General features: G+C 51.5%; 1 protein-coding gene across 1 annotated transcript; it reads right to left on the reverse strand.

Moving 5' to 3' along the window:
- Window positions 1–9597: 9597 nt before the first annotated feature.
- On the reverse strand, window positions 9598–18269 carry TMEM119 (transmembrane protein 119). The gene is made up of 2 exons (XM_054995711.1): window positions 18196–18269; window positions 9598–12765 (listed from the first exon to the last, which is right to left on the reverse strand). The coding sequence occupies exon 2, from the start codon at window positions 12739–12741 to the stop codon at window positions 11827–11829; it is 915 nt and encodes a 304-aa protein (XP_054851686.1). The 5' UTR covers window positions 12742–12765; window positions 18196–18269; the 3' UTR covers window positions 9598–11826.
- Between the last annotated feature and the right edge of the window lie 9500 nt (window positions 18270–27769).

Genomic DNA, 27769 nt, shown 5'->3' on the forward strand with positions numbered 1-27769 from the left:
TGTTAAAAAAAATACCATCAGCTAGAACGTGACAAAAATTGATTGTTTATACTTACCAATTCCAACCTGAGTACTGAAACAATAGTGTGCGAAACTTGCTTGGAAGACCTAGTGCAGTATTCACCCTAAGGGAATATTCCTAGATGAACCTATCAATGACAAAAGAGTGAGGAATAAAAGTCTTACTTATTTAGGAAGCTTAAATGCCATCTTCCCAAAGACCTAGTTGTGGGTCATAGTACCATATAATAAAATTATAAAATCATTAAAGCATTAAAACCTTACAGCAAAATTCATTATAAACCACTTGCAGCTTAAAATGATTCTTGTAAGACGGCCATCTGGCTAGCAGCTTGCAGGAACAGTTTTTTTTAAAAAATCGAACCTCTTTAGTTAAAAGTCTGGGTAGAACGCAAGGGTTTGGCCTGGAGCATAGAGGATAACCAATGAGGTACCAGGTTAGCCTCAAGGGGGTGGACGCCCCAGGCATGGTGGCCCCTCTGAAAAAGCCACCCGCCTGATCTTTCTGGGTAGGGGTGCAGAAAGCAGGGCTTGCAAGGTCTTAACTGGTAGGTTGGACAGCACGGTAGCTCACGGGGGTGATGCGATCCCTGTATCCCACCCCTGAGACTACTCTTGTCTGCTGCATTTTGGACCAGCTGGATTTTCTAGAAGGTTTCGGAGACAGCCCCACATGGTGTGCATCACAGTAATCTTAACCTAGATGTGATCAGAACATGCATCTAAGATCCATCCATACAGCTGAGACTAGACTACTCCAAAGGCAGCCTGCAAGTGAGCTCAGCCAGACTCCTGACCAAAGCGCCAATCCAAGCTTGTCATGCCTCATTTACAATGGACTGCTGCCCATGTAAAGCTGATAGCTGCTTTGCCCAGATAGCAGCCCAGTTTAAACAAGGTGCAAAGTCCTGCTGGTGAATTCTTTTGCTGCAGCCAGCGTGGTGCTGAGACCGGGCCTTACAGGCATGCCCTTTGAGGTGGCACGTTTGCAAAATGAGCTCTCTGGAGGCTGCTTTAAATCACTGTGTTGAGGAAGCACTGAGCACCTCTGGAGGGCAGCAGAGCACAGATTCATGCAGTTCCTCAGAAGGATCCTTTAACAGGAGTGGAGGCGAGGGAGGTATTCAGAGCGACTGCTGTGGCTGGTTTCTAGTTCTCAAAGAGTTCAGCTGGGCATCTCTTGCCCTGGTTCTCCAGATGAGTGGAGCCGCTCCAGGTCCTGGTGGGAATGCCCCAGAGAGCTGTAGATTTCAGGAATAGTGATGAGCTGACACTTCATTTCCCAGCTGCCTCATGACAGGTAGGATCAACTATTCATTGCTAGAATAGTCAGCATGGAGCACAGCTGTGTAGAATGGAATCACCTGGCATGGCCCACCAAGTGAGAACTTGGCCTTGTAAACAGGTTACTAATCCTTATGAAATTCAGAGCAAACAATATCTGGGGAAGGGCCGATTGTTGCCCAAGCAGCTATTTGCGATGCCAGAGTTTCAAGACCGGTAGTGGGGGCAGGAGGAGGCAGCAGGCATGTTGGGATCAGCCATCCAGATTAAAAGCAGGCTTCTCTTGTATGTGAGAGAAGAGCACCTCTTCTAAGATGGCCTTTGCCAGCTGGGGGTTTTGTAAGCAGCTGTATTAAAAGGTTTTTTAAAATTCTTCCCAATTAATTTGAAGCACCTTTCAAATAGACCCGATGGTTTAAAATATCCCAAATGGCACCCCCTTGCAGTCTGAAAATGTAAGCCCATAACAGCTGCATCAGGCTCTCCTCATTCAGTTGTAGCTCCAGAGAGCTCTGCTTTGCATGCTCACCGTAAACCAGGCAGTGGTGAGCAATTGGGGGCAGGTGCAGAACACAAACGTGTGAACACAAACCCATAGTGTTCAACAAATCTGCAGAAATTCCGAAATGCATGTCGCATTTGCAAGATGTCAAAACATTTCCCTTCTTGGCAAGTGCCAGCTGCTATTGAGATGAGGCATGCGCTCCTTGAAGGAATTCGTTGCCAGCTCAGATTTCCAACCGAAATGGCTCCACAGCTGCTAGAGCGTCATGGTTTATGACAACAGCTGCCCAGTGCAGAGGAGTCGAGCCTTACCTATTACCACATGGAGAGGTAGAAACGTTACCCAACAAAGTCTTCCAAAATGTTTAGATTGGAAAGCTTCTGTTTCTGATTGAAGGGTTTGATAAAGCTCCAGGAGGCTCTCGGCCAGCCCCACCACTGACCTCACAGCTGAAGCTAAGACTGCCATGTGTGTCCCCAATCCATTTCAAGGTCCCAGTCCATTTGGCCCTAATTACGTCATCATCTTTTCCTTCTTTTAAATGCCCCTTTTATAACTATAGCCTGCTTTTTTACTCACTAAGGGCCTTTAAAGACAGTTCCAAACATTTTTATTCTTTTACACTATAATTACTAAGACAGGTATAAAATGCAGTAAGAACCCAATTCAAAACTCACCATTGAAAGTAAAAGTACAGTAGGGAGCCGAAATAAAACCACCAAAGCAGCCCTGTCTAAAAACAACAGAATAAAACTGGTTCTAACACGAATTCTAAAAGGGCCCTGCTGAACTAGTCAGATCAGCTGCTTTGGGAGCAGAATTTCTTAAGAAGGGGGCCACCCCAGAGAAGGCTGTGCTTGTTTCTCATCCTAACAGCAAACGTCATAAGAGAAAGTCGTTGCCTGAAGATCTCATCCTACAATGTGTTATGGGCTTGCTATGGGTCCCAAGATTGGGGTTTTCCAAAGGGCAATGGAATCGGAGAGACATTAACCCCCTACAGAGGCACAGCAAACCTGCCTTATGCAAGTATACTTTTAATGTCCCTTAATCAAGATTTTAACTTTCACTTCTAGACCCATTCAAAGCACTGTGAAATCAAGGCTGTAGAATTCCATGAGCACTTCCTTGGAAGTCAGCCCTGTGGGAACTTTCTTCAGAGTAACCTTCTGCAACCATGAAATATCAACTGAACATTCCTTGGGGTGCGTAGTGTGAAAAAAGGTGTTACTCCCCTTGCCCTTGACCAGTACATTAGGATAGCACTGTCAAGGTGTGATAGCATTTTTAAATCTTAATCTGTTCAAATGCTGGACATGCAGGAAATATTTGTGTCTTTTGCCTCATGCTAAAATAGCCTAAATGCATTATCAGGAATCTCTTAATCACCCGAAGGACTGAATGGAGATGATGGTGGAAACTGAATTCTCTTCCAAGAGTTACAGAACATTTTCTTACATCTTGGAAATTGCTGAGTGAAGAAGTCTATGGGAATGGAAGATTCAGGACATTTGACATTTCTCTTTCTCCTTAATGTGCAAGGCACGGTGCAATGCCAGTCTCTCCCCCAAGGAACTTATGGTCTGCCCTTTGAGGGAAGGAAGATTACAAAACAGGGGTGGGGGAGAGAAGGTGGTAGTGGAGACAGAACTGGAAAGACCTCCGCTGCTTCCAAGGGCAAGGGAACTGCCCCTGTTGTGTGCGGAAGCAGTGAAAAAGGAAAACTCCTTGCTCAGCATTATTAGGAAAGGGATTGAGAATTAAACAGCAGCTCCTATAATGCCCTGGTATAGAGCTATAGTGTGCCTACATTTAGAATACTGTGTACTTTTCTGGTCACAATATCTCAAAAAGGGTATTGTAAACTGGAAATAATACAGAAGAGGGCAACCAAGATGATTAAGAGGTTGCAGTACCTTTCCTACGAGGAAAGGCTGTGGAGGCTTGAACTTTTCAGTCTAGAAAAATGACACTATAGGGGAGGCATGATAGAGATTTATAAAATTATGCATGGGATGGAGAAAGTAGGTAGAGGGAGCTTTTTCTCCCTGGCCCATAATACTAGAATTTGGGGGCACCTAGTGACGTTGAGAGGCAAGAGGCTCAGGACAGGCGAATGGAAATGCTTCTTTACTTAACAGCTAATCTATGGAATTCCCTACCAGTGGAGGTGATGGCCACAAATATACATAGCTTTAGAAGGGAGTCTTAAAAAGATGCACGGGGCAGAGGTCCATCAATAGTAGGCATGCTGAGTAAAGGGGATCTCTACATTTGGAGGCAGCCAACCTCCGAAGCCCCGTTTCAGCATCAGGGGAAGGCCTTAGCCCCTGTGCCCTGTCCATTGGCTCTCCAGGCAACTGGTTGGTCACTGAGCAGAATAGGAGACTAGACTAGTTAAATCATTCATCTGATCTAGCAGGACACTTCTGATGGCCTTCTGGGGTGGAGGTCTGCAGGATGGGGTGGGCTGCTCCACGGTGCCCCACCCACCAACCCCAATGGGTGCTCGAGGTAGCCCGATGAGGACGCTGATTCCCCGCAGAGGTTCAGCAACAGACCGGCATCCCTTCCTGGGCCTGCACTACTGCCAGCCAAGGTCCAGCAAAGCCTCTGCAGCAACGCCCCCAAAGGCTTGGCTTCCACCCGGCCAGGTCCGCAGAGGCACAGGCCCTGGAGGGGTGGCCGCACCTAGCTTGGGGCAAGAAAAGACTTTGACCAGGACCTGTCCTGAAGGGCTTTAAAGGACCGGTGCTGAATTTAAATTTTGGGACAGGATATAGCAGGGGGGTTGCAGTGTCTTCTTTGTTGGTGCCGTTACAGGCAGGTCACACACTAATTCCTTTATGGGAAGAGGTGATGTCTGGGGCCACGCATCAGCAGAAGCGGCAGCAGCCACCCCTCTAAGCCAAGGCCGGCTTTGCCCTTCTCGGGCTGCCCACCTTGCAGCAATGTTCTGCCCCCTCAGTTCTGTGGTGAGGAAAAGGAGCTCTCCTCATTGTTGGCAGCCAGCCGGAGCCTTGACTGAAAACTCAAGAGCGACAGCAAAGGAGCTCAAGGCTGGCATCTTAAAGCGTGGCCTTGCCTCCGGGTGCCAGACAAAGCAAGCACAGAAGACAAACACTCTGGCCACAAAACACGTGGTCTCTTGTCCCAGGTGGTGCCTAACAAAAGGGGAGGGACTCTGAACACATCTGGTTTCCCTGTTGTTACAAAACAGAGAAGGACTAGGCTTCTTGTAAAGAGAGGCCTTCTCCTCTCTGAAAAGCTATTTGCAAAGCCCATTACCTTTGGAGAGGTAGCAAGAACGTGGCACTGAATCCTAAGAACAATGGGCCGGGGATGGGCTGCGGAGGAGGAGGAGGGGGAGAAGCTCTGGGGTGCGACTCTAAGAGAAACAGCATGTCTCATTCCTTAAGCTCTGCTCAGAACAGGTGACCACATTTGATAAACATCCTCTGTGCACAGAAAGAGCCACGACCCACAGAGCTAAGGGACTTAGCAAGTTATTCTGAAATGATGTGTGGGGTTTAGCTCATCCTGTCCTCAAACAACCCACAGCCCCTCCTGTCTTTGGGCCTGTCTGAGGGTGCCTCCCCATCAGCCAACTATCAGCCAGCCAGCCACCGATCTCCAGTCTCCTCTTCCCAAGGTTGCCAGCTCCAAGTGGGGAAATTCAGAGAGATGTGGGGCTGGAACCTGGGAACTGTAGTTAGGGAAGACCGCTCAGCAGGGATATGATGCCCAAGAAACCACCCTCCAAAGCTGCTATTTTCTCAGGGCGGGGAGCTTATCTCTGTAGTCTGGTGCTCAACTGATCCAGAGGAGTTAGCCATGTTAGTCTGTAGTTGCAAAATAGTAAAGAGTCCAGTAGCACCTTAAAGACTAATCAACTTTATTGTAGCATAAGCTTTCGAGGACCACAGCTCTCTTCATCAGATGCATAACCAACTTTATTGTAGCATAAGCTTTCGGGAACCACAGCTCTCTACATCAGATGCATAACCAACTTTATTGTAGCATAAGCTTTCGAGAACCACAGCTCTCTTTGTCAGATGCATCTGATGAAGAGAGTTGTTGTTCTTGAAAGCTTATGCTACAATAAAGTTGGTTCATCTTAAAGGTGCTACTGGACTCTAAACCTGCAGGGGATTCAGCCAGCCAAGAAGAGCCCTGTGGGCCGCCGCTCTCCACACATCCCTTTCATTTCCTCACCTGTCACCTGGCAACCCTAATTCCAGGAGAATGCCAGGACCCACCTAGAGGTTGGAACCCCCATTTCTTCCCCTCCTCCGCACCCAGCCCCTCCAGTCCCGAAGCCCTGCGCCAGTCTCTCATTCCACCCTCCCAATTGAAATCCTGCCCTCAAAGTGTTGAGCTTGTTCCAGAACATTCTGTTTGCCCAGCAAACTGTGACTGGTGCCCCAGGAGAACTGAGGGGGAGTCCCTGTCACAGCATGCACTCCCAGGACCCCCATGCAAGGATTCCACGGCCCATGCACAAATTCACATGGCAGAGGTCCCGCACAGAAAGGAAGCAAAACACTGATGCAAAATGGCTCTCCGTCCGCCTCCTCTTTTGCTGCATTTCACAGACCCCTCCACAAGAAACCCCTTCTCCTCCCCCTCTGGTATCATCAGCCCGAGAAAAGCTTGAAGCACTGAGTGGAAAAGCTCTGAAATCCAGTATTTGGGGCCTCTCCGCTTTTGCCTTGTGGCCAAAGTATGCTGGCTATTTCCTCTTTTAATCCCAAGAGGGAAATAGATTTCAGCTCGGTTCACACACCCTCCCCAGAACGTGGCACTGAGACACGCCAGAGCAGATGACACACTGGAAGGGGGGGGTGAGACTCTCCCCCCCACAACCACCAGTTACTATTTAGGATCCTGGATGGGGCCCCAGAGCCGGACAGAAGATGGATTGGGGAGGGGTGGTGGTGGTGGGGCTGCACCGTGGCAAATCCAAGAGCGGCTGGGAAGAGCTGAGCTGCACAGGGCAATTTCAGACCTCCTGTGACAGCTGAGCTGCATTTTGAATGCAATCTCCTCCATTCTGAATTAAGGACCTGAAGTTAGTCCTCTTAAAAAATCCACCTGGAATGCTGGCATTCAGACCCCTGCTAAGCACTTCCCGGGCCTTACACAGTGAACATGAAGCGCTTCCAGACACTCAGGGAAGCATTTCAGAAGCAGAGCCTGCAGGTGCCATCGAGATGCACCAAAGGATGTGGGAAAGGCAAGTTTTTTGGTAAGCAATGTGGCCGAGTAACTCGGAGGCTTATTTTACTGCTGGTTGGAGCCGGGTGCCTCTCAGGTTCAGCCACCTGAGGAAGCACAAACTTTCTTTTACCCCCGTTGGATCCTAGCTCAGATGTCCAATAGATGAAAAGAGCAAGAGTCCAGTAGCACCTATAAGACTAACACTATTTGTGGTGGGGTATGAGCTTTCGTGAGCCACAGCTCACTTCTTCAGATACCCGACTGGTAGCTGAAGAAGTGAGCTGTGGCTCACAAAAGCTCCTATCCTACCACAAATGTTGTTAGTCTTATAGGTGCTACTGGACTCGTGCTGTTTTCTACTGCTACAGACCGACCAACGCAGCTACCCATCTTGATCTATCTCAATAGATGAAAGTCCTACGGAAAAAAACGTCCCCTTCCAATCTCAGACCAAATGCATTGGTTACATCTGGCACCAGAGGTCAGCACAGCTGGCAGTTGCTGGGCCTCGGTCCATTAGGGAGGCCACCAGCTTAGATTTTCAGGTCTCTTGGCCCTGGGTCCAACCTGATCAGAGGCATTGCACGCTCTGTCAAGCCCGACCTGATGCAACAAAGAGGGAGAGCTCGTGCCCCCTCCAATAGCACAAAGATCCCCGGGAGAGTTCCACACACACACCCCTTCCCACTCCCTTCCATCCCCAGGTAGCTCAAGGGACCGCCTAACCCCCTGCCCGAGGACGTCCAAAAAGCTGGGGCCAGCTCTGCCACTGGCAACCGACGGCCTCCAAGGCAGGTCCTTCCTCGACTGGCTTGTTCCCCTTCCGTCCTCTCCAGCCAGATTCCAGTCTGCCGTGTCTACCGACATGCTTTGAAGAAAAACTTTTTACGCAGCCATAACAAATGCCCAAACCACACGAATTGTGGATTGTGCTATCCAAACACTGCGTGGACTTCCTGGCTGCCTGAGATGCCATTGAGCTGAATTGCTAAAGCTTGCCAGGATGTAGAACTGCAGGGGGAAGGGGGGGGGCGGACGCTCACCACCACCCAGCCACAAACAGGCCGAGACAGGGACTAAGGGAGCCAACCCCAAGCAGAAGTTCAGTCAAGAGGTCTGCACGACTGTTCACTGAACTGATGGCACCGGGTTATTTTGTGATGTGGAGTGGACCATCAGACACAAAGAAACAGGGCTTTATTTAAGACAGGGTCTCCGCTCGTGGCCTTGAGGCTACGATGTAGCAATACACCATAGTGCCCCTGAGCATGTGCAGTGTTCCTTTCAGAGTCACTCCCAAGGAACCACAGCTAATTTTCTACGCATCTGGGCAAAAGACTTCTAGACAGAACTGAGGCCCAACATCTACCTTGGTAAAAATTATTCCTAGATCAGAGTAAGTCATGCCTGGAGAGGTGAGAAAATTTTCCAAATATGGACTCTAGGCTCCCCCCCCCCCTCTTTTAAAAAGAGACTTTACACTTAAGCTATTTTAGTATTTTTTTAAAATAGACAAATTCACGGTGGTTCAGTCTATCCACAGCTGTTAGCTAAAAATGGACCCACCATGTTTTGAGGAACTGTGCTCCAGAGAGCCGTATGTTGGGGACAGACAACAGGGGGCGTTACTCGCTTCACATTCTGCTCATGTGCTTCCCAGAATCGGGTCCCTGGAGGCGGCAGTGTGCTGTCCAATGGTCTTTGGGCTGACCCAGAAAGGCAGTTCCCAGTTTTCTTGAGAAGGCAGCTCTACCCCTCAGTCCTGGCATTAAGATCAATCAGTAGAACTTGCTAAGTATGTCACGTGAAGTCCTCCAAATCTGCAGAGAAACATTTGCAGTGGCTGCCCCTCAACTTCAGAATTCTCTTTGCTTCTGGAAGCAGAGCAACACATTCTTATTCACACCAGCTTTTTGTGGTCAGGGACAAGGTTTGGGAAGAATGACGCACCGGTACTGCCCACCTTGAGATGCAGTGGGGTATATCCAAGAATACATTCCTACATTTTTATGGATCATATTCTCATCCAGATACTGCTTCACATACCTAAATAGACCTAAATGTGTTCAGCACCTTCCAGACAAGAATGGATAGGTAAAGGTAACATCACGACATTTTCTTGGCAGACTTTTTGTTACAGGGTGGTTTGCCATTGTCTTCCCCAGTCCTCTACACTTTACTCCCAGGAAACTGGATACTCATTTTACTGACCTCAGAAGGATGGAAGGCTGAGTCAACCTTGAGCCGGCTACTGGAACCCGGCTTCTGCCAGGATCGAACTCAGGTCATGAGCAAAGCGTGGGCTGCAGTACTGCAGCTTACCACTCTGTGCCATAGGGCCAATGAGCTATTTTAGGTGAGCCAAAAAATGTGCACACAAGTAGGAGTTTTTTTCTTGAAAGATTAGACACAGAAAGATTGACAACAATACTGCTTCAAGGTGCACCTATCCCACACCATTTGCATAACCTACAAAGAGACAACTTTTTTAAAAAAATGACCCAGAACATACCGGCATAGGAAAAAAAATGTTTATTAAAAGCAGAAAGGTTAAAGGCATTGTGGAAGCGGGGTGGGGAGTTCCAGTCTGCAATTTCTTGCTCCTTGCCGATTTTAAAAAACGGACAGGCTTTCAGTGGATAAGGCTTGCAGGGCCCACGGTCTCATCGCTGCCTCTCTTCGTTCAGCTGCTGCAACTCAGGGCAAGGATCCCTCATCTCCCTCTGGTCAAAGATGGTATCATGAGCCCCGGGGACATTTTCCATGGACCCGTCCACGCCCATCTGCTCTGCCATTCACACACTGGCATTCCCTCTGAACAGTCCCGCGTGAGCGTCGTTGTAGAGGTGCCCCTGCTCTCGGAAGACAACTTTTATCACGTGGATGGAAAGGAGCCGTCATCCTTTCCAAGGCACATTCAGTGTCCCAACGACCATGCACTGACTGTCCGACCTGATGCCTGCGTGTTGGGCAGATGGGAGCTCCCGAGTCGGTTGCTGGAGGTGGAGCTGGAGGAAAAGCTGAAGACTGACGGGCAGGAAGGCCCCTCCTCAGTCGATAGGTAAAAGCCAAAGGTTGCTAGAATCGGCACCAGAGCTTTATCCTCTCTGCCAGTCCCAGGGGCTGATGTTGCAAGACCCCTCTGAGCAACTCCCCCACACACACACTGAGCTTCCAAGTAAGGCTGCAGAGCAAATGGGCTCTGGGAACAATTCAATCTGAAGGCTTCCAATGCTCGAGGCAGACTGAACCACGAAGATGCTGGCAGCTCATTCCAGCTGCAAGGCCCACTGAATGCCCTCCCACAACTTTGTCCCACGTAACTCCCATCTTGGGTCTGCTGCAGAAATCAGAGCCCGTCCAAAAGAACCTCTTCAGCCAAACACGTCTCAGTTTGAAAAGACAGGATTCGAATCTGTTTGTTCCGGCTGGCTAATGGTACAGAAAACGTTCTCTCCCCCCTGGTATCATCAGGTATTCCATGTAACCAAGTGATGCAGAACACTTGGAGTCATCAATATATCAACGGAACCTTTATGAAGACAGGAAAGAGACCGGAGGATTTTTTCCCACCCTCCTTTCCTTCTTCAAGGCTTGTCATAGGTAAGGTAATGCTACCTGGTCCAGCTGAAATGCTGGACTGTCCCCCTCATTTCCAATCAGCCTAGAGAAGGAATAACCCAGATTCCACCCACTCACCCCGGAAACATGAAGCCCACTCAGAACTCTCCATTCCTGTATCCCCTCACCCCCCCCCACCCCACGTAAAGAGTCGGAAAAGAATTATTCCTTCCCTGCCACAGAGTACAAAAAACCTACATCTTCCAGCTGACCCAGAAGAAATTAGGCTGTTTCCACATTGGGGCACAAAAATGCCCCCCACCACCACAGCAGTAGCAAGTGGGGTGGAAAGGAGAAGGAACGGCTTCCTCACACACACCTGTCCTCGCTGCAGGAGGCAGGTGAGTCAGCCCTCCCTGGGCACAATATCCTGGGGGCGGGGGGTTCCTGCTTCCCATATAGGGGGAAACACCCACGTGGATGCACGCCTGGTTATAGAGTGTCAGCCAGTCAGAAGAGAGACTCCAACCCCAAGAGCACCCAGATCGCCAGGAAACGGCCCTCGGTGCAGAAGGGCAACGGGATCCTTTGAGCAGGACATTTAACAAAGGGCAGAAATTCATACAGAAAGCGGCAGGGATGCTCTCTCAGCCCCACTATTACGGTTCATGAGGACGGAACTTGCAAGGGGACTCATCCAGAATTGGACCCAAGTCACAGATTACACCACATGGACTTGAAGGAGAGGTGCTCGGGCCCAGCCCCTCTCCTCTAGAGCACTAGAGCCAGTTCTGCAATTGGCCACTCCCCCCTCGGACAATACTTGGGATGCTGGATCTTTTTCAAGTCCATCCTGACCTACCAAATCATGGGTTGGATCTCTTGGATCCAATTCTGCTAACAGTGGCGCTTTCTCTGGTGCCAGGAGCGTTCTCCTGCTCTTGATCCAGAGAAAGGTACCACCATGAGCACAATGGGGTTGCAGGATCCAGCCCCATCTCAGGCCCTTGTGGTGAATGAGTGTAGCTATGCATTTCCAAAGTAACCAAGCGGTCCATTAAGGCAACAAACACAGCGCGCAACTTCTAACGAGATTCTTTGATAGTGGAAGGGAGCAAGTCGCCTCCTATAATGAAGGAAGGACTTTCCGTTGCCCACTTGGTAAAAAATAAGTCCATCACTGATCTAATATTATAAATTTCCAGCACTAACGGTAGATGGTAGTTTTTCAGTCTTTAGTCTCCTGAGCTGCTGTCATCATGAGTTGTTTGGTCAAAAGACTCTTGATTCTCACTTTCCAAGGTCTGTGAGATGGAATTATCTGTCCCGGCTGGCTCCTTGGGCTCCTCTGGAGAAGGTGGGGTGGCTTCCGCCACCTGTTGACCACCCACAGTGGGTGGTGGGTCTCCCCCGTTGACTTCAGCCTCTTCCGGGTTTTGTGTCGCTGGAGTCTCTAGAGGAAGGTCAGCCTCTTCTGGTGGACCATCCTGGACTCGGGTCGTTTGTTCCTCTTCTTTTCTGTCCACGTCTGCTGCCTGAGTTCCTTCTTCCCTTTCCTTGATGGGTTTCTCCTCCGTTTTGGCACTCTCTCCATTTGCCATGACAGCCTTCATCGGGGACTTGAGGTTTTGGGCTGCTGCTAAAATATCCGCTTGCAGTTGTTTGGTGGAGTCAACGGGCTCTTCTTGGCAGGAATCACCAGCCTTCTCAGGGACTTCACTGAAAGCTTTGGCACCGCCCGACTTGTCATTCTGGTCCACGTACTTCTTCTTGGGGAAAGAGGACGGGTAATAGGCGGAGGCCTTGTGCTTCTGCCGGACGATGACGGCTGCACACACAATGAACAGGAAGATGAAGACCAAGGAGCCCACCACGATGATCAGCAGCATGTACTCTCGGAAGAAGTCCACAATCCCGTCCAGTATGTTCAGGGTGGTGGACGTCTCGTTCACCGAGGTCATGAGGACCTCGTCCAAGGTGGGGTTCACACTCAAGGTCACGCTTGCAGGGGGTGGGATGGAGGAAGCCCCCTCTCCCTCTCCGCTCCCAGCACCGTCTTCCAGGGTGGCTGCTGGAAGGTGCCTCGATCGGGAGGAGCAGAGAGGGGCCATCAGCATAACGAGAAGGCAGATGCTCCTGGTGGCCACCATGATAGCTGTTGGCCTTGCACAGCTCTGCAAAGAAACAAAGAGATCAGCATTACTTTTCCTCCTGTCTGAGCACTTCTAATGACAAAAGTTAACCTTCCTTGGTCTGGAACGCTGTTCTCCACACCTGGGTGTGTGGGGCAGGGCCGGTGTCAGCACACCCTGAGGTGCGGCAGCTGCCGGGGCCCAGGGCTTCTGGTGGGGCCCACTCCACACACACACCCCGCCTCCTCCACACCCACACCTTTCTCCCACCTGCTCCAAAGTTCTGCACCACCCACACTTGCAGTTAAGTATGCTGTTCAGTGTGGCTGGGAAGTGCACGCAGTGTGTCACTGATCTGGATGAAGCAGAGATTCATGCCGGGACACAACATTTCAAAGCGATTCTGTTGTCTTTGCACTGAGATCCAGAGGAGTTAGCCGTGTTAGTCTGTAGTAGCTAAATAGTTAAAGAGTCCAGTAGCACCTTTAAGACTAACCAAATTTTTGGTAGCGTAAGCTTTCAAGAACCACAGCTCTCTTCGTCTGATAAAGAGAGTTGTGGTTCTCAAAAGCTGACGATGCATCTGATGAAGAGAGCGGTGGCTCTTGAAAGCTGATGATGCATCTGATGAAGAGAGCTGTGGCTCTCAAAAGGTTATGCTACCATAAAGTTGGTTAGTCTTAAAGGTGCTACTGAACTGTACTATTCTGCACTGAGAGTGATTCAGTAACCAGCCCTATACTTGGTGCAGAGGCCGACTAGAGCTCTCTGTCCCCTTGAAAGGAGGTATCCTGCTGCAAATGAGTGGGTTTAAGGAGCCTTTAATTATTCTCAATTAATTAGTAAGCCTTTCATCTTGGAGTTAAGTTTTCTAGAATAACTAGCGCTGAGTTTTAATAAACTGCTGAGCCCGGCACTGGGACCACGAACGCTTCTGTGCCAAAGTCAGGGCCTGACCAAACTCTGGGCTGACTCAGACCAAGAGAGAAATTCCTGAGTTTTGAGGTTTGCAATGGAAACTGTTACCCAGCCCAAAGGATGCAGGCTCCAGCGCACAGCACCACTGATCTGACGCAGAGAGTTTACTTTACCAACTGCTTAGATATGCCTGCAAGAGGCTAAAAGTGGCTGACAAGACGCAGCTCTGCTGTGGCAGTCCAATGACAGCCCTCCAGTTCTTAATTTGGAAAAAGCAAGAGGCTCTGGGACCAAAGGATTCCTGGGAGCCACACGTGTGGCCCTCAAAACCGAGCCTGCAATCCTCTGGGGTGAGGGCGAAAGTCACTCTGCACATGCTCAGGGGGTAAGGGGTTCCTCCCTTCTCTAAGAATATTCAGCCTTCCAGCAGCCCTGAAGAGCCTAGACGTTTCTTATCAATGGGCCACCTCTGAAATAAAGCTCTCTCTCTCCTTGGATGCACAATGTCTGGACCTCTTGCCAAGGTGTGAAACTTTCTGCACAACTCTTAACTCAAACTCGGGGGGGCAACTGGACCGTTTGGAATTCTCTGCAGCTGCAACAGCCACAAGTGCATGAAAAAAATTAAGAGCAGCCTTAACTGATCCAACCAAGAACCAATCCTGTTTCCAACAAGCTGCTAGCCAGATAGCCCCAGGAGATCCATAAAGCAGGCACAATTGGGGTAGCCCTCTGACCAGCACTACGGGTCTCTCCAGGGTCTCAGACAGAGACAGGCGTGATCCATTTAACTGGAGAGGCCAAGGACCGAAGGGGCAGGGGGTGGTCTGCATGCAAAAAGTTTGCCCTGGCCTTGAGCCACAGGCTGTTCACCAAGAATACTTGCCCAAATGACGGAGGGAAGATTCAAAGCAAGTCTCTTTCCTCTCTGGGCCGCTCTCACTCCTCCCAGCAACTAGCATTCAGAGGCGTATCAGTGCAGCTGAGAGGCTGAGCTACCAATCCAGATGTCCCCAGCTCAAGTCCTGCCTCTGCCAGGAATCCTCAACCTGACCCTAGGCAAGTTACTCTCTCGCAGCTTCCCACTGGCCTATTGTATCAGGTCTACCTTACAGGGTTGTGGCAAAGATTCTGATACAAGTGCTTTCAACATGTGAAAGAGCAATGCAGACACAACACATACTGCCTCTGAACATGGAGGATCCATTTAGATGTCAGAGGTTCAATTAAGCCAACCCTCAAGGACATAAAAAGGAAGCTGCACCATCTATGGGCATGTTTCCTTAATGGGAGATGCCGCGGATTTCACTGTGTGCTGCTGCAAAAAAAAAAAAAGAATCCCCAAACATTCCACTGATCACCTTCGTAGATATTCATTGTTAAAAGCATTTCCTCTTTTATGGACCTAGAGAAGCAGCCATGAAAGTCAGTTCCAGCAAAAATAAACAGGAGTCTATGGCACCATAAAGACGAACAGATTTTATGCTAGAATAAAAGTGATGTTAATCTTCAAAGTGCCACAAGACCTTCCCCCCCATTCGATTCTTTCCTTCGCCCTTGGGAATTCACTTCAGGCAACCCTTTGACGCGAGAGACGCCCCAATCCACATTCTGGCAGGCCCTGCCAGGCTCCCACCCAGGGAAACCTGGGGAGGTTTTTGGAGAGAGAGCACAGCCAGCCAAAAGTGCACCACCCTTCGAAAACTGGCCTCCTCCCTCCTGCCCCACTGATCTAATCAAGCTACAATGGATGTGGCAGGTTTGTGTAAGGCCTAAATGTTGTAAGGCCTCCTTTACAATTCCCATCTGACGAAGAGAGCTGTGATTCTCGAAAGCTTATGTTACAATAAAGTTGGTTAGTCTTAAAGGTGCTACTGGACTCTTTTTGATTTTACAATTCCCAGACACCCATTGAGAGAGCTCTGGAAAACCAGAAGGGAAAGAGAACCAGCCTCTAGCAATCTCTTCTACCCCACCCCACATTCATTCCCGATCTCACTCAAGACATTGAGGGCATTAAGAAGGTTTTTCTCCGCTCCTGGCTAATGGATCTCTTGAGGACGGCAACAGGTCCTCTGAGGTTGGCATCCATCCAGACTCCCACAAGCAGACCATGGAAGTCACAGCGCTTCCCTGTTGCAAGCTCCAGAACAATAAATGGTGGAGCCTCTATGTCCAGGGGCAGTCTATCAAGGCTCTTTGAAAGCCGTCCCTACCCTCGGAAGCCTGCCTGAGCCCCAGCCTTGCAAGATGCAGGGGTGGGACACACAGCTTTCCGGCCAGCCAGGCAGAGAGATGTTGAGGCGTTTTTGTGCTGGAATTGACAGTGTTCTGGCTTCCCTGTGCTATTCTGTGTGTGTGCCCACGGAGCCGTCTGCTGCTTGCGCCTCTTGGCCTGCCCGGCCCCTGGATCTGACCAGTAAGTTTGAAATACGTCCAACATCTCCCCCAACCCAGGAACTTCGTGCAAGCCAAATTCTTCAAACTCCCACATGCAAATACTCCCGCCCACCTCTTCCTCCTCCCTAGATGCAGAACATATTCCCTAAATCCACTCGTTTTAAAAGTCCTGTAATCCGAGAACTCCCCCCTCTCTCTTGGCCCAGGAACAAATCAACTGGCAATTAAATCAACAGCTCAGACCTTGGTCTGCTCGGGAATTCCTCCCCCCATAAAACCAGCGGCAGACGCAGGGCAGAGCAGAGATTTCACTCCAGTGTGGGGCTGACTTGCCTACGTTAGTTCGTGCTGTCTAAAACAAAGGCATGGTTTCTAAACAGGGGACTGAACAAAACCGGAGCTGCAACCAAAGTGGGGGGGTCCCCCTCCCGTTATTTACCCATTATGCACGCAGCTTCTTTTGAGAGTTTTCAAGGCAGCCGACAACAATTAAAGAGCCTTTTAAAAACCTGGAATTTCAATGCCCACCAGAGCAAAAGGAGGAACAAAGTTCACTGGGGCAGCCCCAGAAGTTTGAGCCCATCCTCAGAGCCCAGGTTCAGCCTTAAAACATATGAAGACATTAGCAGATCACTTTTAAGCATGTGCAGAGAGAGTGCTTTCTTTTACTCACCCTGAACTGGCTGTTAACTACCCTTGGCCCATCTGGTCTTTGTGGGAAGGGAAAGGGGTCTACAGCAAGTTCAAGGGCCTCAAGATGGAATGACATCAGTGGGGACAGCGGGGGGGGGGCACGGGCGGACTCCCCATCACGGGAGGCGAAGGTTCCCAGTTAAAGAGCCGAGCGCCTGGATGGGCCGGGTGCAGAGTTAAAAAGCTGGGAATTTGGACACACTCACTGGGTTGGATCCCGCAGGGGGTGATGCTTTTCCCTGGAATGGCAAGTCTTTCCAGGATGCAAGAGGCCTTTAGCGGAGGGGAAGGTTCTTTTCCCCAAAGGAGAGCCCCCCTGGTGCATTAATGGATTTGCAGGACCCAGCCCCACCCGTCTGTCCAAAACACTTTGGCTGCCCAAGAGGTCCCAAAAAGAAGCCCTCCCCATGTGTGCGTGTGTGCACATGTTTATGCACATGTGCACGCAGGCACACACAGATTTTTTCCATCATCACAAAGGCTGTGAAAATACTTGGGTTGCACACCCTTTCGTTGGTGCCAGGACTGCCTTGCTGCCCCATGTCGCTGCTTGGATTGCCCACGCAGTCAGGTTAGCCCTTCACCTTAGGGTTGCCAGCCTCCAGGTAGTGGCTAGAGGTCTCCCGGAATTACAGCTGGTCTCCAGGCCACAGAGATCAGTTCACCTGGAGAAAATGGCTACTTTTGGGGGTGGACTCTATGGAATTATGCCATGCCAAGGTCCTTTCCCTCCCCAAACCCCACCTTCTCCAGGTTTCACCCCCCAGATCTCCAGGAATTTCCCAACCTGGATCTGGCAACCCTACTTCACCTGCCGCACCACAGCCCTGGCCCGCAGTCCTGGACGGGGCAGGCAGAGGCCCGCCGGCCCTGGGCTCCCAGACCGAACAGGCCGGCGCCTCTGGGCCACTCGGCAGGGCGGGAGGAGGCAGCTGAGCCGACCTCGGGGCAGCCGCTGCCGGGGAGTCAAGCCCGGACCGAGGCGGGGGGGGGGGGCAGCGCAGCCATTCCCCCACCCCCACCCCGATTGCGCTGCTCTCCCGGGCAGGCCCCGGCGGCTGCGGGGGGCTTCGGGCGCCTCTTCTCTTCTGCAGAGGGGCCAGGCCGGGGGTCCCCAACACACCCCTCGGCCCCAGGCGCGGAGTTCGCCCTTTGCCCCCCGCTGCCAACCCCCAGCAAAGACGCGCGCCGGCCTGCAGGCACCCAGCAGCAGCCCGGACGAGGTTAGAGACCCGCCGAGCGCGGGCTGCGGCTCAGCCGCCCCGGGCCCTTCTTGCCCCGCGCCGCGGCTGCGCTCGGGGCACGTGGCGAGGCAGCAGCGCCTCTGAGCATGTGCCGAGCGCTCCGTCTCTTCCCAGACCGAGGAAGGGCGCCGGCGGGGATTGGGGGCGGGGGCGTCGCGGCCGGAGGGGCAGCCCAGGGGGGCCAGGGCCGGGTGGGCTGCGGGCCCGCGGGACTCACCGGGCGGGCGGGCGGGCTCCTGGCTGCGCCTGGCTGTCTGCGGCGGCTCTGCAGCGCTCTGGCCAGCCGGTTCGCATTAGCGCCGGTTTCAAGTGGGACGGGACGGGAGGAGAAGGAGGGGAGACCCCGCGCCTGCCTGCCTGCCCGCCTCCCCCCCCCTCGGGGGCCGGGCGGGGCGGGGCGGCGGCAAAGTTCGTGGCGCTCCCGCCCCTCCCGTGCGCGGCGCAGCCCCCGAGGCGGGGAGCGCGAGGGCCTCTGAGCGCGAGCAGAGCGCCTGCCCGGCCTGGGGAGAGGCTGGCGGGCGCCCCTCCTTCCCTCCGCGGACGGGAGCGCGCCCGGGGCCCCCAAGGAGGAGGCGCGCCCCCTTCGGCGCCTCTGCCCGTCCAGGGAAACCCGACACCCCCCGGGGAGAGGGGCGGCGGCGGCGGGCCAGGCCTCGGGGGCCGCGGCATCGCCTCTCCCTCCGAAGGGGCGGCTTTGCCGTCTGACGTGCGGGCAGGGGGGCGCAGGAGGGCCCGGCTGCCCCGCCACTCGGCCCGGGCGGGAGGCGGTGGGCTGGCACAGGCATGAAACGCGCAAATGTTTCCAGAGCATCTGCCCGGCATGCCGAAGGCCCCGATCCCAGCGCCTCCAGTGCGAGGGCGCACGGGGGGGGGGGGGAGGTGCATTGTAGCATAAGCTTTCGAGAACCACAGCTCTCTTTGTCAGATGCTTCGTTGGCTTTCGAGAACTACAGCTCTCTTCGTCAGATGCATCCTGGTTCTTGAAAACTTATGCTGCAATAAAGTTGGTTAGTCTTAAAGGTGCTACTGGACTCTTTATTAATACACACAGCTGCGCTTAAAAGATAAACCATTGACGACAAAATCTACTTATAAATCCCCTAAAAATTCACATGGTATCCCTTGCAGGTGAGAAGAGGAATGCGTCAAGGAGAAAGATTTATCAAGAGGCCAACAAAGAAGGTGCATGTGGCTCAACAGAAGCAGGTGAGACTAGCAAAGGTACTGTGCATCTGTCAGCGGTATCCGCTTCTTCAAGGTTGCATCGGACACTCTGGGGATGCGTCCTGGCATCAAAGGCAGAGTCTTGAGGTCTTATAACTGCTCTACCCAGGCTTTTCTGGGCGTAAACTTTGCTTTCAGCCTAACTACCTTACAGTGTTGTTGTGAAGATAAATGGAAAAGAAAATAATTGAAGCCTGTGGAGTAGAAGTGAAGTAGATAAATATCAACAAAAATGGAAAACAACCAAGTCTCAGCGCGCGCCCCCCCCCCCCCCCCGCCCTTGCCTAGAGTTAATTTCACAAATCAGCATTTGAGTAAAAGGGAAAAAAGAAAAGGGTTAACGTCTCGTTGCAGGGGGTGGTAGAGAGTGCCCTCAAGTCATAGCTGACTTATGGCAACCCTTGTTGGGGTTTTCATCGCAAGAGATTGACAGGGGTGGTTTGCCATTGCCTGCCTCTGCAGCCATCATCTTTGTTGGAGGTCTCCCATCCAATTACTAACCAAAGATGGCCCTGCTTAGCTTCTGAGATCTGACGAGACCAGGCTCACCTGGGCTATCCAGATCAGGGCTTTTGTTGCAGGGCCTGTTGTTTTTATAAACCCAACTTCTGGAGCAGGTAAAGAAAAGGCCCAAGGAGAGAAAGAAGGCTCAAGGCGCCAGCAGGATGGGGCCCAGAAACGGTTCCGAATTCTGTTTATGGGTGGGGCTTGGCTCTCTCCTGAAAGCACCTTGTCACACTTGCAGGCTGGCCAAGGAGGGAGGGGCGAGGGGGGGAACCTCAGATTCCGTCCTAATCAGCAACATTTCCTTAAAAAAGGAACGGCAACTCTGCCCAACTGTGATCAATGGAAAATGTAGTTCAGTGGTGAAGGAGGAGACGGAGCGCTTGCTACACAAGGCTTGTTCAGAAAGGCAGTTGAAAAGGAAACGCATCCCATCGTTCCATCTGTGCGTGGATTTTCAGAAGGCCTCCAAGCAGGAAACGGAGGCCCGGGACTCGTTGATCCTCAACAACTAGTGTTTAGTGGTACACTGCCTCCAACCATGCAGGTTCCATTCAAGGCTTCCATTGAGGCAATGGCTTCCAGGGTGTGGCCTTTTCTGCAGTGAAAGATAGCCCGTCAGTTGTGATTCCTGGAATAAAAAGGGGGTATTCTGAAAGCACAAGGGGTGCCCATTACTCTACCTCAGCTTTCCACCACCTGCTTGGCATACAAGTTGGGTTGGAAATGATCCAGGCTCCACCTCCCTGGCATGGAATTTTAGTGACATCCTTGCCTGCCAGCAGGGCTGCCTGGCCCCTCCATCCAACCCCTGCTTTGTAATTTAGTGCAGCTCCAGCGCAACTCTAACTTGCCATTTGACCAACTTTGTCCTGGCGCTGCTTGTAATTTGGGTTTTCCTAGCCAGAAGGTTTTGCTGGGTCAGCAGTTGAGCTCCAAGAGGAGAGGCAGCCAACTCCTTCCTCAGCACAAAGATTTATGGAGAGTGTCCTGGAGTGTGAAAGGGGGGGGCGCTTTGAGGTCCAGGAATGCCACTCCCTCCACAGCCCGGGCCATGTGTGTTCCGCACTGCTAAATGCATCAAAATGCTGCTCCCAGACCGTGCCCTGTCAAGGTCTGTGCTGCTAGCTGGGTACACGCTGCAGACGTCTGCGATTTCTCACTCCACATACTGCAGGCTGTGGCTGTGGTCTGGTTTCGCTTGGGGGAGGAGGGGGGGGGTCTATGTTGCACTGTGGAATGAACATGCACACACACACCGCCATTGCTGGAGATATTGTTCATCCTCATGCCCCGCTTCAAAATTCAGTCACCACTTTCAAAGAAACCTTTGGGACTACAGACCGTTTTTTTAAACAAAAGAGAAAGCTTCCCGGAAGCTGGATTCTGCAGCAGTGCCAAACAAAGCTTGAACTGTAAGGATACGTCGTGCAAGGCCAAAAGACGGAAAGGACGGGGAGTTTTTTTTAACAGGTGGCACCTCGGGTGCCAGGGACAGGCCAGTCCTTCCCATTACCAAGAAAAGCCTCCGTGAGCTGCTGCTTGCCAGGAGCAATCCAAGCTGATGTCCATTCTTGTCACCCCCACTGGTGTTGGCACACAAGAAGCGCATGAATGCATGAAGCTGCCTTACGCTGAACCAGAACGTCCGTCCATCAAGAGCAGCATTGTCTCCTCAGGCAGGCAGCAGCTCTCCGGGGCCTTGGACGGAGCGGACGGAGCGCTTTCACATCCCCTCTGAGCTGACCCTTTCAACTGGAGAGGCCGGGGATTGAACCTGGCACCTTCGGCATGCCAAGCAGATGCTCTGCCACACTGAGCCATTGGCCCTTCCAAGGTGCTCATCCAATTGCTTGGTCTTTTTACCCTCCCAGCCCTGCCATGTGTGGCGCTGGAGGGCAAGAGTGCCGGTTCACAGGCTGGTGGAGTGCTTTCAGGAGCAGAGGTCACGTCAGGGACCCCATTGGTGGGCCGCCCAGGGCTCTGTTCATTCGTTCAGTGTGACAATGCTGCAAAAGCTAAACTGGGGAAATGTGTCCCTTAGCACATGTCCCAGCCTAGCCAACAGCAGCAAAACGCACAGTGCAGACGGTGGAGGAAAGCACCGATTAGCCTTCCAGGTGCTCCTGACAGCCAGGAAAGCCGAAGTCTGGTTGGTTTAGTTTCTCAAGGCCCGGCAAAGGAATTGACCGCGGTACGGGCTGAAAGGCACATTCCTCGTTCAGAAGACAGCAGAAGGGGGCTGGCAACGTCATGCCTCAGATTGGCGCTCACAACCGGCTCTCCTTCCAAGCAGCTTGGGGGGGGGGTATGAGGGGTTATGCCACATTTTCCAACAGGTTCCTGCCGGACCCTAGGAGATTGCCTGGATGCCAAACTTTGAGGGGCACTAAAAAAGAGAGAGGGGCCTCCTCCACCGCCCTGAAGGGAAGCTTGGCATCAGCTGGCTTCTAGGATCTCCATATCGGGTCTTCCGTAGCTGCCATGCTGGAACATGGGGGGCTTTGGAAGAGCTTAAGCAGCTTTTATTTCACGTTCATTTTGAATGCCCAATCACTTTTCTCTTCGTTGAATGGGGCGGAGGGAACCAAAGTTATAGTTCACTTAGAGCTGGCGCTTCGGGCCAGCCCTGGCAAGGATTCGTAATGCAGGGTTGGTTCTTTTGCTCATGTGCCACAGGGGCTCACAGCCGTCAGCAAAGCAAGCCCCTGCGGCAACACCAGCCAGCAGCAGCGTGGAAGGACACCAAGTGCCTGTTGCTTGGGAGAGCAAAGGATCTCGGGTCGCCAAGTTCAACTGCCAGTCTCTGACCCAGCCCTTCTGCAGCTGGTCCCCCGCAGGTGTGCCACGCTCATGCCTTCCTCCCCCCTGGATTCTGTACCCAGATGCTGGGGCGAGCATCCATCAGACGCCTCAAGGCAAATAGATGCTGGCAATGAAAGGGAGGGAATGTTGGGTCTGCAGGTTAACCTTGAGTTGCCTTGACCTCGAGGAAAACATTCCAGGCACTTCTATCTGGAAATAGATGGCATTGGTCGCAAAAGCCACTGATAATTTAGCTCTACAGGCCAAAACAAGACAGGCTGCATTTGTCAGCCCCTTGCAACAGGGCCCAGACCGGGATGAAATGTGCCACACTGGCCTATGAATTTCATCGCATTAAGCTGCAGGGAGGCCCACCCCTCGCCAGGCCTGGGCCCAACAGCCCTGTAGTGCTGGCAACCTCACTTGCTCCGAGGCTACTCTAAGGTTCTAAAATAGTAAAGAGTCCAGTAGCACCTTTAAGGCTAACCAACTTTATGGCAGCATAAGCTTTCGAGAACCACAGCTCTCTGTGGTTCTCAAAAGCTGACAATGCATCTGACGAAGAGAGCTGTGGTTCTTGAAAGCTTATGCTGCCATAAAGTTGGTTAGACTTAAAGATGCTACTGGACTCTACTATTTTACAACTACAGACTAACATGGCTAACTCCTCTGGACCTAAGGTTCTAGTCTCTCCTGGATGACTTCCTTGCCCTGTGCTGATACAGCTACACCGGCTCCGCAATGGAAGCCTGTTGCTCCCTTAGGCCAAAAGCCTTTGCAGAGAGGAGGATGCCCCCCCCATGCTGGATAAGGAAAGCAGCGGCTGCAGATGGGACAGCGTTGTTTGGAAGACAGCTTCAATGTTGCTGTAAGGGTGGCGACTGGTGGGCCTACCAAAGGACAGCCAGCGTGATCCAAGATTGGAGCACCCTTCCTCCGAGGAGGTCCTGGGTAGTCTGAGGCTTTCCGTTGTTTTCCCCTAAAGACAAAGGCATCAACTTGGACTGTGTGGAGAGAAGGGTCTCTCCTCCCTCTCTCCTGATACTAGAACACATCCCAACAATTCTGCTTGGCTGGAGATTCAGAATTTTTTTCCCCCTCTCAACATAGAATTACCTCATTGAATTCCCTGCCCCAAAACAAGGTCCGCTAGTTCTGAGAGCTTTTAAAAAGAGGGAGAAATTCAGGGAGAAGCGATGCAGGAACAGCTACGAGCTGTGCCAGCTACAAATGGATCCTCCAGGATCAGAGGCAGTATTCCTCTGCCAGATGTTTCTGGCAAACATCTGGCCTTCATGCGCTGCTTGTGAGTGTCCTAGGAACATCTGTCTGGCTGCCGTTACTGGACCAGTTGGGCTGATGCACCAAACAAAGCTCCTGTTCTCAGTGGGGCAGGAAAAAACGTTTGTCCCCAGAGGTGCAAGCAAAGGGGTCCCATGCGGTTGCTTTATGGAATAGGGGAGTTGGGAACAATTTTTTCAAAAGACCAAGAATGGGACTCAGACCCATCTTCTCATTCTGATGGGTTTTCTCCTGGACTCTTTAGCCCTCCCAGGGGGCAGATCTAGGACCAGGAAGGGGCAAGGGGTGGTAGAGTGTTCACTCCGAAACCCCCCCGAGAGTGCACCACGAGTACACTCTCAGTTGGCACAGAGCTCTCCAGACTCTGCTTCTGCTCTCGGGCAGTGACCATTTTTGCTCTTCTTTTATTGCAGATGATGTCGCTTATTTGTTTCCTGTCCTCCCCACACCCCCATTCAAGGGAGCTCAAAGTAACTTACCAAAAAAATCCTCAGCGTCTACCAAACATGGACAGCACAAACAGATTAAAACCAGAGAGCACAGTCACTCCCCAACCCACAGCCCCCCTCCCAAGAAATCCCTCTTCCTTTCAGACACTCACAGACAGGAAAATAACATTAAAATGTCATTTCAATGGGAATGGTTTGGCCAAAGAAAAGAGAAGAATGGTGCAAAAATTAAGGACTCCTGGGTTTGTTTCTCAGAAGGGAAAAGCGATGTCCGGGGGGGGGGGGGGGCTTTAGTAAAGAGTCCAGTAGCACCTTTAAGACGAACCAACTGACGAAGAGAGCTGTGGTTCTCAAAAGCTGACGATGCATCTGACGAAGAGAGCTGTGGTTCTCGAAAGCTTATGCTACAATAAAGTTGGTTAGCGTTAAAGGTGCTACTGGACTCTTTACTATTTTGCAACTACAGACTAACACGGCTAGCTCTTGGATCAATGACGGGGGCCTTGGAACTGGCAAGCTTGTGAAAATGAGGCCTCGCTCCTCCTTGGCTTTGCCCCCTCCCACGAAGCAAAGCATTCTGGGCCATCCTTTCCCTTAACCAGGCCAGGCAGGCGGCAGGTGCCGTCCCCCACTGCTCCATAGCGGAGCTGGACCTTGCTGCCTACCCAGCCTTACCCACTACTGATGCTGACCACAGGTGCAAAGAAAGGGCTATCGCCAATGGTGGCGCCACAAGAAATGTTGCCACCCAGAAGTTTGCACAAATCTGGACCGGGACACGTGGCTGTGAGCGTAATTGGCAGCTCAAAGACTTGCGTGCGCTGCTGGGTGTCACATGACTAGCAACTTCCATGCGTGTTACAGGACGATTAGAGATCAGCACAGTGTGCGCAATACCTCTAGCATGCTTCAAGCAGGGTTTGTGCGTGGCCTCAGCTCGCCCACTGGCACTATCCATACAAGAGTGAAGGTTTTAAAAAGAATTTGCCCATGAAAGGAAGGAAGTGGTCCAGACTGAAGTATAATTTTTTTTTTTAATTCCAAGAAATAACTGCCTGGCGGGTGCTCGCATCTGTTTTATTAATGTGCAAATCTGAGGCAAACCCAGAGCTGGCTGGCTGGGGGGCTGCAAAGGAGCAAAGCAAAAGGGGAAAGAAGGCTGGGAGCCTTTTGATGCTTTTATCGAATGTGGCCACTTCTAGGGATGCTGAGAAGTTAGCATAGTAAGTGACACGGATTCTCACACATGCACAGGCTCACACGGGGTCATGGATAGTTGGCAGATAATTAAATTATGTTGGACAGGAGTTACATCTTCCAAAAGGAAGTGCAAAAATGCATGTGCACAAAATAACCTCAGTAGCATGGACTTAATACCAAATGCTAACACTTTTTACAAAACATCTATAATCACTCGCTGACTGGTTGGTTTGCTCACTATTTACTTATAGGATTGGCTATCAAGTGATACACAATGACAACAGGTCTGTGGGGAAGGGGGCTGTGAGAATGCGCATGCCTGTGTGAAACACTGCTGCTTGCCCTACATGTACTGTTCCGATACTGGTAAGCAGGCTTGAACAAATCAATGACCCCGTCACAATCGGCTCTCTGTTTGCAGCCGGTGAGCAGAACATGAGCTGGTCTGGCAGATGTTGAAGCATCCCTTGACATTTGCATCTGTGCACTTCCTTCCAGGGAGCCCTGAGTGGCGTTTGGGGAGCCGGGAGGAAAGCTGGGCTGAAACGGAAAGAGAGACACTGCCCCCCCATAGCCCCCCACCCACTGGGCCTCCTGGCTGTTTGAATCCCTGTCTCTTAAATAAAAATCCTTCTGCATATGACGTTTGCAGGAAAGGTGGTTATCTTAAAATTTGGAGAAACCTCAGACTGGTCCTCAGGGATGGAAATTACGTGTGAAATGTCCATCTACAGGTCACTTTCGAATGAATAATTGTTTACAATTCTAGAACGTGGATAATATTGATTGCAAAGTGGGAAAAAATACATGACAGTATTGCAAGAGAGATTTGCTTGACAGTATTGCAAGAGAGATTTGCAGAGGGTTGGACTAGATGGTCTGTATGGCCCCTTCCAACCCTATGATTCTATGAAAAGGGCTAAGAACACCCAGTGAGCTTCCGAGAGTGACTATGAGACCCAGGGCAATACATTGTACCCCACTAGCTCTTACAAAAGGCCACACATTTTCCCAAGAGCCCCCCTTCAAGGGTTGAGAACAGTGTTCTTGGGATGAATGCTCAGAGTCTCTGGCCCATGCTCCATGCATCCCAAGATCTGCAAAGATGAGAACTCGCCGAGCACACCTGAAGAGGAAAGGCGGCAGAGTCAAGAAAGATCCAAGCACCTCTTCATGCTATGCACAATTAACGAGTCCCCCAAAGAATCCAGAGGTGTGGGCGAGGCGACTGACTGGTGACCTGCAGCCAAGCTGTGGTTTTGCCCTGTACGCTGTGCGCACTTTGGCCCAGAAGGGAGGGGGCCCTCCTCTTGGCAGAGGACGGCAGGAAGAAGAGGCAAGGAGCCGTCGGCCTGAAGCCCCCCAGCGAGCCCCCTTGGGCTTCTCCCGCTCGCTCCCTTCTCATGCATGACGCGGGGGACAGGCCAAGAGCATTCATGCCGTGACGCTTCTGGACAGGACGTGTCTGATCTTGTACCAGGCATTCCCTGCAAACCACCTGGGCGTGGCAGAGTGTCCCTTACGTTTCTGAGGGGGAGAAACCAAAGAGTTAGAAAGAGAGAGAGAGAGACCAGGGATCCGTCTACCCTTTGCTGCCCTGGCACGATCCTTTGATGCAATGCACAGATTGCTGTTCTCAGGACTTCCTCTTCGTGACCCCTCATCTTCCTCTCTTTCTCACTCTTTTTCTTTCCTTTCCATCTTGCACCATCAAGGCAGGACCTCCCAACTTGCCATCTATTGGCCTCTAACAGCAGCAGCAGCAGCGTACATATTACGCCGATATCTGGTAGATACTTCGGTCTCTGGCGGAAACCTGTATCAGCTTAGCAAGGCCAAGCAATAACAACATGTGACCTCTGCTTATTGTTGTGTTTCGGGTAATTTGAATAATAATAATAATAAACTGCACTTATCTACCACTCTTCTAGACAGATTAGTGCCCCACTCAGAGTGGTGAACAAGGTCTGTGTTATTGGGATCTCTCTCACACAGAACCACAGAGTTGGAAGGGGCCATACAGACCATCTAGTCCAACCCCCTGCCCAATGCAGGATGAGCCTAAAGCACCCCTGACAAATATTCATCCAGCCTCTTCTTGAAAACTTCCAGGGAAGGGGAGCTCACCCCCTCCCTAGGCAGCTGAGTCCACTTTTGAACTGCTCTGACCGTGAAAAAGTTCTTCCTAATATCCAGCCGGTACCTTTGTGCATGTAATTTAAGCCCGTTGCTTCGAGTCCTATCTTCTGCTGCCAACTGGAACAGCGCCCTGCCCTCCTCCAAATGACAGCCTCTCAAATACTAAAA

Source organism: Eublepharis macularius, chromosome 13 (genome assembly GCF_028583425.1).
Source record: "Eublepharis macularius isolate TG4126 chromosome 13, MPM_Emac_v1.0, whole genome shotgun sequence".
Taxonomy (NCBI): domain Eukaryota; kingdom Metazoa; phylum Chordata; class Lepidosauria; order Squamata; family Eublepharidae; genus Eublepharis; species Eublepharis macularius.

What these genes read in the sequence shown, in the direction of transcription:
- TMEM119 (XM_054995711.1), bottom strand. Translation starts at nt 12,741, where the DNA reads ATGGTGGCCACCAGGAGCATCTGCCTTCTCGTTATGCTGATGGCCCCT.